A 13,781-nucleotide genomic window follows, 5' to 3' on the forward strand; every position below is an offset into this window, starting at 1 on the left:
AAGTTCAAACAGTCGACTTTGTTGATTTATATTCCGCAGAAGCTTATACACCAACTGCTATTGTTGGTCAAACCTATTGTCCTTTTGTACAAATTTAAAGAGTGCTCTTTACTATTGGTAGAAGACACTTCGATTAGATTCTCAGATGCTCATCTGCAAAATGAACAAATAAAAATACTGTTAACATCGTATATGAGACTATGAACTTACAAAACATGTTTAAAAAATATTGATATTGCATTGTTACAACCTTAGACAAGTTTAGTTAATAATGGAACTTACAGATGTTGTGTAAATGGATTTGAAAGAAATGGATCTAATCGGCACTTTAATCCTTAACGATATCATCCTGTTATTAAAGGGCTGTTTGGTTCACGATATGAGCTCACTTCAGTGATCTAACTTTATAATGAATGTCAAATATGATGAGCCTAAAACAGAAATTTGCAAAATAATTCTTAGAAATATTTTCATAGTAGTGATGATTGCAACGCTATATGGAGTGAGGTTCCTCCAATTTCGAATCCTGGTTTCATGTATGTATTTATATCATTATCTTTGTCATTTTATCAAATCATTATTCATCCTCATTGTCCCAAGGAGCATAAGTTGGAGGGAAATTAACAGAAATACATTATGAAATGGAAATTCAATTCCTACTGTATTTTTATTTGAATTATTATAGTAGACCAGCCAGAAGCAAAAAAGCTTAAAAAAAACTTTTTAAAAAAGTAATGTAAACTGCTCCCCTGTGCTTAGCACCACGCCATGAAGGCGTATAGGGGGTGTGGGGGTAACGCCCCACACTTTCTTGATCCGGTCATGAGTGAGGGTGATGTGATCAGCATCACGCCCCTGACCGCCTTTACCCCCCAGGGTTTCCCCCAGGTACCCATGTCATTCGACGATGGGTGGGTGCCAGGGCCGCTTCCATCGTTAGAAAAGTTAGATTTGAACCGGCCGGGGATCAAACCCAGGACCTTGAGCATGGTAGTCAGACGCGATACCGACTGAGCCACCGTGGCTTTTACTTGCATGAAATGTTAATAATAGGCATCCATGCTAAATCAATCAAAACCTATTTCTTTCATGACCAATTATACCCAGGATAACTCCTTTACATTTTGTAGGGAGTGTTAAGGGACATTTGACTCGTCATAGTTCATGTAATGAGGCTTTTATCAGTCACATAGTTACACATATTATTTTTTATCTTCTGATACCATTGCAGTCCCAAAATCATATTTTGATATGTTTTAGAGTATGGCATGAGTTACGAAATATATTTTTTTCATGATTTTTGGTGATGACATGTTTTGAGATATTCAAGGTCAAAGGTCAAGGTCACATGATAAAATTATATTATTATCCAAAGGTAGGCTTGTTATATATCACTGGAAAGCTTGTTCAATTCTCTGTACAATAAGCTTTATTTGATCTTCCTACGCAAAATAGGGGCGGAGTTACAGCACATTTAGTACAGCTAAGGTGGCTCAAAAAGGGCAAGTTATGCGAACATTGACCTTGAATAATTTAACAATTACAAGACAAACGAAACTAAAAATTTCCACAGTTCCTAAGTTCCATGCATAGTTTCAACTCCCCAAATTTCATGAAAATCCGTGATTGTCAGGTTGGAAATTGCACATATCTGTGTTGATTTGGCATGGAATGACTCCTTAGACAAATGTTGATGCAACAAAAATATGGTGTGAATAGTCAGGATTAATGCCAATGCCAATAGTTTGACGACATTTCTCTGGACATTTCCTGTTCCCAAAGCTTTCCCAAAATGAAAATTACACAAACAGAGATTACATTCAACTCTATAACCAGTGCTCGAAAAATTTTCTTCAAAGCTAGGTTCCAGCTCTGAAAATCAGGCGCCAGGAAACTACCTACTAGCAATTGTGCATACTACAGTGTGTTTCAAAAGTCGCACAACTTAAACTTCAAAAATGTATATCATGAAAACCGTAAGGTATTTACACCAGGTTTTCTGCACTAAACTAATCATGTACGCTATCACTGGGTTAATAAATTTATGTTAGCATTATCCAAATAAAAGCAATTACATTTTTTAAAAAAATATTGTTAATTTGCTGAAAACATCTGAGAATTGATTTTCAACAATATATACCAATGTAGAAATTTTCAGCGAAAAATGCAGGTTCGACCAGGACTCGAACATGGGTCTCTGATATACCGTGCCATTGCTCTAACCACTGAGCTACTGAGCTGGTCTGGCTTCGCCTGATTTTTCGCTGTCGCTGTTTTACCTGCATGGAATCTTCTCTGCCAGTACTACCGCAACGGGATCTGTTGCCTTTGAAATACAGTAGTAGACTTCGATGTTGCCTGGTTCCTCCCAGCGTAGAGATGTTAATTATTGAAGATCAGGCACACACAGGAAATGTACTACGAATAAATTTTCAGTGAAAAATGCATTAATATCTTTACGCTGGGAGGAACCAGTCAATGATGAAGTCTAGTGTGTTTCAAAGGCAACATATCCCATTGCGGTAGCACTGGCAGAAACGATTCCACACAGGTAAAACAGCGATAGCGAAAAATCAGGCGAAGCCAGGCCGGCTCAGTAGCTCAGTGGTTACAGCAATGACATGGTATATCAGAGACCCATGCTCGAGTCCTGGTTGAACCTGCATTTTTTGCTGAAAATGTTTACGTAGTACATCTTATGTGTGTGCCTAATCTTCAATAATAATACCACCTCTTAACAATTTGTGGGATCATTTGTTGGTGTTTGACTGGTCGTAAAACAGTTGCTTTGTGAGGTACAGCAGAAGGGCATTTTTCTTGGAAAACCTCTTGCACATGAGTGTAAGAATGAGTAGTAAAATAATCTTCAGCAATGCACACTCGCTGCTCCAAAGAATACATAAAAAAATATAAATGTTAAAAAACTTACGTGAGTGAGTATAAAGGTTGTAGACGACGTTTCGCGAAGCTACGCTTCGCTTCTTCAGGTCACTTTTCAGTATATAAAATACTTCGTCAAGAACATAAAAAATCCAGGATTAGGTTAAAGAGGGTGATAGGATATGGAATTTAAAAATACCTGAAGTTAAAAATGCCATGTAGGCTAAGAGATAATTCTAAAAAAAAAAATATATATTAGTGTGCCCGTATTACCATATTGAAGGAATGGCTGTAGTAGCGCACGAATGCTACATCCCTTCCAATGAAAACTCCACAGACTCTGAAGCAGCGTGGGTCACTTCCGGCGTGACATGGAACTTAACAGACTCACTGCCATTATTTCCCCACCGCTTAAATATGTGAATCCAGGCTTCGTTCAGGTTACCGTCATCCCTGTTTAATTTATTCCCTCTATCAACACAAATATTTGCAGTCTCGTGAACATTCAAATCAGGTTGTTTATGAACCCTTTTTACAACTTCTCTTTTTCCAATCTTATGATTAAATTCTAAAATATGTTCAGAAAGCCCGGTCTTCGGAGATAGTTCCCTAATATCCTTGTCATGCTCGTCCCAACGGGTTCCCATGCTTCTTCCAGTTTGTCCAATATACGCTTTATTACAAGAACAAGTAATCCTATATACGCCCTTCTCGTCTCTGACATCTTTTCGCCCTTTTCCATCCTTTTTATATTCAGTAAAAAATTCCTCGATATTTCGGGGAGCTCGCATTCCCCCTTTAATCCTGAAGCCTTTTAGAATTTTGTCAAACTTTTCGGATACCCCTTTTACATACGGGATGCCGACGTATTTGTATTCTATTTCCCCTACCTCGTTATTCTTACTTATCCCCTTCTTTCCACCTTCATTATTCAAGACTTTAAGTGCCCCCCTCTTTATTCTCCTCATTTCCTCTACTTTATAACCGTTTCTTAACCCCACCTTCATAATCCAATTTTCCTCTTTCTCTCTTTCCTCCCTACAATTACAAAGTCTACCGGCCTGAATTTAGAAGTTCATGTATAGATTATTCTTAATTCTGTTTGAGTGTTCGGAATCTTGGTGGATAAATCTGTCCCCTGCTAACTTCTTGTGGTAAACCTCGGTCCGAAACCTGCCATTAACCCGTTCAATCCTCAAGTCCAAGTAGTTGATTACTCCTTCCTTTTCTACCTCACATGTGAATTTTATTCTATCGTCCTGTCCTCCCATAATTTCGAAAATACAATCTAATTTTTCGTTTTTCCCGATAATCAAGATGTCATCAACATATCTACAAAAATATTTAATATCATTGTTAACCTCACTCAGTGAATCTTTCTCAATGTAATGGAGGAATATGCTGGAAACTATTCCCGAAACAGGGTTGCCCATAGCAAGTCCCTGAGTCTGCCTATAAATTTTTCCATTGAAACAGAAATAATTATATCCTGATACTAAATGAAACCACCGAATGAACTCCCAGGCTGTCACAACATCAATTCCCTTATCCATAACCCATCTCTGAAGACAATCCGCGGCTTTATCTCGAGGGACGCTAGGATACAAATTAATGACATCAAAACTACGAATTTCATCCTCCTCGTCTATTTTTATCCCCTCCAATCCCTTCTTCACTTCCCAAGAATTCTCAACACTGAATTCGGTCTTTCCTCCAACCTCCCTTAACCTCTCTACTAATATTTTCGCCAGTTTATACCCTGGATGAGAATACATGGGTATAATCGGTCTCATCGGGATCCCTTCCTTATGAGTTTTCGGAATACCGAAAGCGATAGGAAGTTCACCCTTCTTACAATATTCAATAAGTTTCTTCTTAAGTAAAAAATGTAGTTAGGAAGGGGATAGAAACCAGTTTGACACTTTCGAGATCCGAAAAGGTTCATTTCCATAATGGTCCAAAGAATACGCCATGCTGAATCAATAAAAAGAACAGGCATAGTAGCGTTGAATGTGAGCGAAGAGAATTCAGTGTAACCAGAGGCAGACTAGGATTGTCTCTAGAGTCCAATTTTGGTACAAAATCTTGGTTTATGTTTTTTCACGTAAATGTATAGCCAATACTTAGGCACATGTGACATGCGTCTGTTGACAATATTTCGACCTGCTAGCAGTGCCATATATGTCCCAAAAATGGCACTTTTTTACTCAACCCATAAAATTGCCAATAAAAAATCCATCAAATGTTTCACATGACCCATATTGGTCGCATATGACAGATTGACATGTCATCAGACATCTAATTATGACCCTGCGATAATTTCTTACGTATTTTTCTCATTCAAAAGTGCATTTCTGGAAAAATTTTAAGGCTGCCTTCCGCCAGTTATTAATTTATCTAAATTTTCTGTATGGAGAAAACTGATAATTTTAAGCATTGAAAAATATCTCTGTTTGATGAGGCTTTATAATGCAGAAAACCCGGTGTAAATATCTCTTACGGTTTTCATGATATACATTTTCAAGTTTTGGGTTGTGCAACTTTGAAACACTCTGTATAAGAAGCTAAGCATCACGGTATTCAAAACATTGCTAAATCATTTGAGAAAACAGGAAATGGGGTGTTGGGGGACAAAGAGTAAGGAATTATTACTGACACTCTGGAATGTTCACAATGTTGATTTTTTTTAAAAAAAATCATTTGGTAACTTATGCTGTACTGCAATTTGAACTTAGCGACCGGGATTTTTCGAGCCCTGTCTATAACATACCTTATTCCCATCAAAGATACATTTTTTTTTTAGGTATCCAAGGTGAAAGGTCACATGTGTCCTTGAAATTAATATTTCAATATTTTCATATAAGACTATTTTTAACGAAAATAGAATAGATTCAAAACAAGCCCAAGATGAAATTTATGCCATAATTATAAGAAAAGTTATGATTTTTTTTATAGACCATGTGAGCATAAATTTGACATTTTTTACAAAGTTGATTGATGGATTGATTTAGTTTATTTTACTTCACGTTTTGTGCCTGTTGGCTAATTTGCAAAGATGGGGATGAGTGATGAAATGATGAAAATTGATGAATGGACATTCACAAACAACCAAGTCCGAGCGGGATTTGCACCCGGGACCGTTGGCTTTTTACAAAGTTAATAACCCTGCTGTATGAACACCATGCATCACTGAGGGCTAAAATTTTACACATGTAAGTTACTTCATGTCCTCAACCATCCTACCAAATTTCATGAAAATCTGAGATGGTCTGTTTCGGAGCTGTGATGATTTGGCATAAAAGGTGAAATAAAGTTGACTCGTTTGTTTCTTTTCCATTATTTGCACACAGGATACACTGGATAAGGAGGAGAAGCAATATTTGCTACTTGAATCAATTGCAATTCTCTTGTGAAACAACATGACCAAGGATCTTCAAGTAAAATAAAAAGATGTGGAAGGAAAGTGTCCGAGAATCGACATTAAGACTTCCCAATGCTGCTCGCATTGTCAGATGACAATCTGTGGGAAACATGGGAAACTCACCTGTGATGACTGTCTGACACAGTGGCGTACGCAAGGGGAGGGTTACCGGGTTTAAACCCCCCCCTTGAGCTCTTGAAATATTATGGAAAATGCTGTAGAAAAAATTAAAAATGGCTAATTTATCACAGTCAAAGATCTGCGACAGTAGTAATAATAATAATAATAATAATAATAATAATAATAATAATAATAATTTGGATTATTATTCCCATGCAGCATGAAGAAAAACACAACATTCCAAACACAATCTAAGCGGCCGCAAAGTTCAATTTTGCAATTTTCTTTTGCAAAAAGTCGCGCAGTGACTCTTGCGAGAATTGTGAAAATTCCTTGCTTCGTCCTTATTGCAAACGTTCTTCCCGGTACTGATTTCACATCCCCTTGTGAACTCTCAAGTGATGCTGAGTCTACATCCACATCATTAAATAATGTCGAAGAAGTCTTTTGTGAATCACCTAGAAGGGATAAATGTGTTGGAATGTCTATAAACTTACTTTACAACGAAAACATAGACTCAGTGGAATTTAGCAACATGTATTCTCGTGCTTCATCATCACCCTGGGTGAGTTCCATAGGTAAAGGTAATGTAAATTCCCCCGTGTATATAGCACCGTGCCATGAAGTCACACATAGTGGTGTGGTGGGCCCCAAAGATTCTTGATCTCGAACTATTTTGCAGGTGATGTGATCAGCACCATGCTCCGGCAGCCTTCAACCCCCAAGGTTGCTCTCAGATACCCATAGGCTGGGTGCGGAGACAAGGCTGGATAAATTCTACCAATTCCGGGAATCGAACCCGGATATCCCACGAAGTTGTCAGACTAGACCAGCGCGGCTCCTTGAATGAGTTTCATATTTCGATTATTTCAATAAATTTAATATATTTGCTTGTTTTTATGAATTTTCTTCACACTTAAAATGTCTCACTTATCATATATAAATAACCGTTGACTAGACAATTATTTTGAAACAAAAGAATTGTAATTTTGTTCTATTTCTTTCATAAATAGCAGCTGCATTAGTAGTAATTAAACTAATTAATTAATTATAAGAATTATTAATTAATTTATTATTATTATTAATTAATTAAAGTATAATAAAACAATGGTAATGTGAATTTGTAGAAAGTTTTCGAGATAACACCCCCCTTGATGAAATCCTGCGTACGCTACTGGCTGACAAGAAACTAATCATCACCTATTTCACATAAAAATGTACTATATTTCTTTCCTTATTCTTTACTATTCAAAAATGCTCATTCTTTGTTTTCTTCTAAAGATATACTAAATATTTGAGACACTTGCAAAAATGCTGCATTTATTCAACATGTATTTACAAATATTACTACAGGGTGGTCACTCCAGGACCATGATAAAATTCCAAGTATACTTCCTGGTTTTGAAGGTGAACTTTCGAAAAATTCAAGGGTACAAGCAGAAGTTTTCTCTATTTCAACTTACATATTACACCATTAAGCCTTGTTTCCATTATATGAAAAACTAAATATGCTGAGCAAGGCAGTAATTTATTTTATTATAAAACATAAACTAAATGTAACGTTTCAACCTTCTAGCAAGGTCTTCTTCAGACTCTGTACCAAGTACAAATGTTACAAGATACAAGAATTGGACGATATATATACACGCACATTATTCCCCTCCAGACTATTAGAAAGTTGTTCTGGAACATTCTAGCAGGTGGCTTTCCCTTGTCAACTGTACTTTCACCTAAAAGGCTAAAAATATTTACTTCCATCTAGAATGTGGTTGGACTTTTTATCTCACACTCTTTTCCCTTCATTCTACTTCCTTCTTCTCTCCTCTTTCTCTCTTGTCCTTTCCACTCTTTCTAACACCTTCTTCCATTCTTTGTTTAACTTCAGTCCCCCATTCCAGTTCATTGTGTGGGATGATGTACATCGGGATGATGTATGACTTAAGAGATAGAGTAATGTGATATTTAAACACACGAGAGAAACAAGACATGACATAGAGTGGGATGAGGCTAAACAGATAGGAAGGGAGAAGAGAATACTAGTGAGAAAATGGGAGGAGGCCAAGGAAATAGAGAAGAAAGGTGAAGAAGACACAATGAACTGGAATGGAGGACTGAAGTTAAACAAAGAATGGAAAAAGGTGTTAGAAAGAGTGGAAAGGACAAGAGAGAAAGAGGAGAGAAGAAAGAAGAAGAATGAAGGGAAAAGAGTGTGAGATAAAGAGTCCAACCACATTCTAGATGGAAGTAAATATTTGTAGTCTTTTAGGTGAAAGAACAGTTGACAAGGGAAAGCCACCTGCTAGAATGTTCCAGAACAACTTTCTAATAGTCTGGAGGGGAATAATGTTTGTGTATATATATCGTCCAATTCTTGTATCTTGTTACATTTGTACTTGGTACAGAGTCTGAAGAAGACCTTGCTAGAAGATTGAAACGTTATGTTTAGTTTATGTTTTATAATAAAATAAATTACCAACTTACGTATTACAACCTCTCATGGAGGTGGTAAGGTGTTATAAAGAGTGGAAAGGACAAGAGAGAAAGAGGAGAGAAGAAAGAAGAAGAATGAAGGGAAAAGAGTGTGAGATAAAGAGTCCAACCACATTCTAGATGGAAGTAAATATTTTTAGCCTTTTAGGTGAAAGTACAGTTGACAAGGGAAAGCCACCTGCTAGAATGTTCCAGAACAACTTTCTAATAGTCTGGACGGGAGTAATGTTTGTGTACATATATCGTCCAATTCTTGTATCTTGTTACATTTGTACTTGGTACAGAGTCTGAAGAAGACCTTGCTAGAAGATTGAAACGTTATGTTTACTTTATGTTTTATAATAAAATAAATTACCAACTTACGTATTACAACCTCTCCCCCCCCCCCAATATATTAACAATGTAAAGGGTCCATGTGATTCTAATATATCCAAAAATTCCAATTCAATTCAATAAAATGGTGTACATATTTAAAATATTTAATTTAAGTTGCGTATTTTAAATTTGTTGTTTCGCATACTTGGACTCAAAATACAACTCATCCGGATTGATAACTCAGGATAACTTTCTATCAAATATCAAAAACATACCATTGAAATGCTTGTTAACAATGTTGGAACATTGCTGTTAATAATAATGTTCTTAAGACATTGTATCAACTAATGGAAAATGGACCAAATCATTTCCTCATAACACTGACAAAATTAGAAGCACTTTTTTATTCCTCACCCAGGAAAAGAACAAACTTGAAATTCAATTTTTACATTTTCCATGAAAAGACAGGAAGGGTCTCATGAACCCTTTAACCAATCGGCTTGATCTAGCTGCCAGGGGGAGGGGAAATTCTTGAGATATTCTGCTTTGCCAAACTTATGTCTGACAGCAAAACAGGTGGCAAAGACACAAGGCCAAGGTGTGGCTAAACCTAATGGTTGCCACTGGATAGCAAACAAATGGGTCTCCAAATTCTCTCTCTCACACCCTGAACTATGAGTGAAGGGTGCATGTTGACAGAAGATGTCATTTACAACTGAGCAAAATTCCGGCATTTGGCAACTGCTTTTTGGAGTTTGAACCTCCTCCATCTGGAGACGAAAAGTCTGGGTTTGTCCAAGTTGGATCTTTGGCTGGATGGAGAGGAATAGTGTGTTTTGGTATGTCGAAGAGAATTGGTATTGCCAGAATATTAGCATTAATTTTTAAACAAATTAAATACATTTAGACAAAGTCTTGAATATAACCCTCCAGCTTAATGCTCTTCCAACGTTCATTTAACTAATGAACTTCAAGATATCTTATCTTGCAATATTCTTCCATCTGGCAGATAGATTATCTTGAGAAGGACACTAACAAAGTAAAAGAATTGAGAGAATTCGGTTTTATTTTCCACTCAATTTATTTTCCTTGATAAAAATAAAAGCTAAACTGTGAAAAACTTGTCTCGGGAATTTATAAATATGTATAAAATCAATGGGATTTGAATTAATAAAAGTTGCAATTTTTCACGTCTAAGGAGAAAAATTCACGCAGAATTTACATGCAATTCTCGGAGCCAATAATTCACGCAGAATTCCCAGAAAGAATACAAAAATGCTAGTAAAAATAAATATGTTTATTTATTTATTTTCCTGATGGAATAAAAAAGTAACCAAAAGACAAAACAACAAAAAAGTAACTTTAAATATTGAGAAGAAGAGAATTTAAATTTGCTGGTCATAAGGACCCACTATGACCACATTAAATTGTGAAATCCCTCGGATTAAAGTAAATGTTAAAACTTTTACAAACACCAACATTGAATTATCAAATGAAAGGGTAAAAGTATTAAAATATTCTATCAAATAATTACCTATTCTTCATATTTTGTATTAATGTTTTCACTTTGTATCTGTCAAAATAATAATACAGCAACAACTGTAAGAGTACACATAACTACTTAATTACTGGAACCACCCTACAGGGTTTTCCATCTGTGTGGGTTGTAATTTTGTTTTTAGAGGAGGTATGAAGGTAAATTAAGAACCAAAATAATAAATTATTAGGGTCTTCCAGCATTATATGTGTGACATTTTACACATAAAATGTAAGGTTCTACTTTCCACATCAACAAATTGAGTCCTCCATTTATGTGCTTATAAAACTATTCCATGGGAGGAAACAATTCACACATACCTCATTGGAAAGCTTCAAGTATCTATTTTATAATAATCATTATTTGAACATTAATCTTTACTCAATTTTCTTATTACAATGAAAAATTAACGGAAAAGTGTAGTTTTTCTTTCCAAATTTCATGAATGGGTAACTTTACACACATATTAAATATGTACTGTTAAATAGTTGTACATTCTCATAAACCTAAAAAATTTATTAGGGCCCGTGTAACAATGAATGATTTGAATGAAGTCAAGGAGAGATCTTACCCATTTGAACCCATGGCTTGTGGTTCTGCAGACATCTCTGTATATAATAATAACACGTCCCTTTTATACAGTGATTTCATAACACAGGAAAACAGAGAAGGAAAAGTGCATACCAGTGATCGCAATGCATAAAAATTATAATTAAAAAAATGAACATGAGAAAGAAGCCTTTCAACTAACATTATTAAATGTACATTGAAAGAAAGATGCATTTAAATTGGGTGTTTTCTCACAAAATTCGCTTAATCATTGTGTCCAGTAGTGGCGGTGGTTTCAACATTTAAAGTGTTGCTACATCCCACCTGAAATATTGCTTTTATATCTTGGTCTGTTACACAGCTGCAACTCTGGTAATAAGCCAGGAGTTGTGGGTTGATTAGGAGTGACAGGAAGACTAAAAACATTAATAAATGTTCAATAAATATAATAAGTGAAAGGTAAAAATATAAAATGCTGTTCATAATGGCTTCTGTTGAACTGGATAATTAGAATAAAAGTCATGAATCTTTCTTCTCACCACTCCTTGCAAAATCTCCCAATAAAATATTGGGTTGTCCTTTTGTCTCCTTTCTAGAGTCGTTTTCACGTTCAGAAGACACAATGGCGCTTATGGAGAAACCACACAGTGTTGCCAATACAGCGCTAGCTCATGTCGCCGGGAAATGAAGACCTTCCTTCACAATGAACGTGTTACATATTTTGTATATACAGGGTGCTCGGAAATTCCCCTTACAAACTCCTAGGGCAAGTAGAGGGGACTGAGTAGACAATATTTGGAATAGGAACCTATGTCCGGAAACGTACCGTTTCCATGCTACAACCATGAGAATGTGTCGGATGTGCCTGTGTTGGTATGCAACCGGGTAGGCAGTATTTGACGTCAGAAGATCACCTGATGGCACGTGATGTCTACAAATTGTTGCGTTCCACTGTCGACACAGGTGTTAATCAATGAATAGTATGTTTCTTTTTTGTTCCCTTGGCATTGTTACCAAATAAATTGGTTTGTATTATGGACTGAGTCACACGTCATTCACTTCTGTACCTTACGTAATACCTCATTTGACATGGTTGTAATAAATGATTACACTTTAGGTCATCAGGTGATCTTCCGACGTCATGTACTGCCTACCCGGTTGCATACCAACACAGGCACATCCGACACATTGTCATGGTTGTAGCATGGAAACGGTACGTTTCCGGACATAGGTTCTTATTCCAAATATTGTCTACTCAGTCCCCTCTACTTGCCATAGGAGTTTGTAAGGGGAATTTCCGAGCACCCTGTATAATGATAATTATATGTAATTATTAATATTAATATTATACTGTGAACGTTACAGTTACCCTTTTTACTATGATCCATTGCGATCACTACACACGCGAGTGTAATGCACGAATATGACACTTCAAAAATCACTTAAAAAAGTAAAAATCACTGAGAGCTCACACAACTGAAAACACTTTTTCGGGAGAGGGAAAAAGTCTAAACAGACCAAAGTAGATCTCTCACTCAAGTAAGGGGAACCTGGCACATGGGTTAGATTCAAGTTGCAACCCAAACAAACAAATGAGTTATGGCCCACGTGAACTGATAAGACGTAAATGACTCAAGCAAGGCATGTCATATTTCTATCTTGAAGCCCCATATTTTGTCACGAGTTGGAAAGCCTTTGAAAGGTTAATATGGTGTCTATGAATTTATGTGTACATTGGAAACTGAAAGGTGATCTTCATTTCAGTATTAATGTCGACAGTAATGTAAACAAAAACAACGTGTATTTGCAACAGCACTAATGTTGCTCACAACAGCAGCATTGGAAATAATTGTCAATTATTAAATTTAAGTAATTTCAATTCTATTATAACAAACTGCATGAAGTTCATATTTTTACTGAATGGAAATAAAATAACAACTCAAAAACTTGGTGGTGATAGCCGGAATGCTGCGGTGAGTCGGCTCAAGATGGCCAGACAACGTCTCCTTACTTCGCGCACGGTTCGGGTTAAAAAGAAACTCCAAATGCATGGAAGTAATATTCCTGGGAACCTTTGAGTGGTTATAAAAAATAATTTCATTATTTTCTCCACAACTTTGTCGCTGGAAGATTTTACTTGGAATTACAGAACAAAAAATGGCCAGCGACGACATTTTCTACTGCACGAATATAAAAAATCTCCACATACTTTATTTGAATATTTTTTAATGCGAATATGCTTTAAAGTATTGATAAATTCTGAGTACCACCGTCACCTATGACAATTAAAAAACAGTATCAATTTTTTTAATAATGAATGCTTCAATTTTACGGCATGTTTCAACGTTAGGAATGAAAACAATGTAAAAATTGTGTTTTTAATTTATCTAAAAGTATGTAAGCAAGTTACCAGTTTTTTGTGTTCACCATCATATTCTCTACAAAATTTCCTGGAAAACTGCAGGTACC

The 13,781-nt window shown here is 36.1% G+C and overlaps 1 protein-coding gene across 1 annotated transcript; it reads right to left on the reverse strand.

The window, feature by feature from the left end:
- Positions 1-3,947: 3,947 nt before the first annotated feature.
- On the reverse strand, positions 3,948-4,655 carry LOC145982333 (uncharacterized). The gene has a single exon (XM_083115896.1). It carries the CDS (start codon positions 4,653-4,655, stop codon positions 3,948-3,950), a length of 708 nt encoding a protein of 235 aa, XP_082972022.1.
- Positions 4,656-13,781: the final 9,126 nt, after the last annotated feature.

This window comes from Lepisma saccharinum, unplaced genomic scaffold (genome assembly GCF_977018435.1).
Source record: "Lepisma saccharinum unplaced genomic scaffold, izLepSacc3.1 HAP1_SCAFFOLD_127, whole genome shotgun sequence".
Classification (NCBI taxonomy): domain Eukaryota; kingdom Metazoa; phylum Arthropoda; class Insecta; order Zygentoma; family Lepismatidae; genus Lepisma; species Lepisma saccharinum.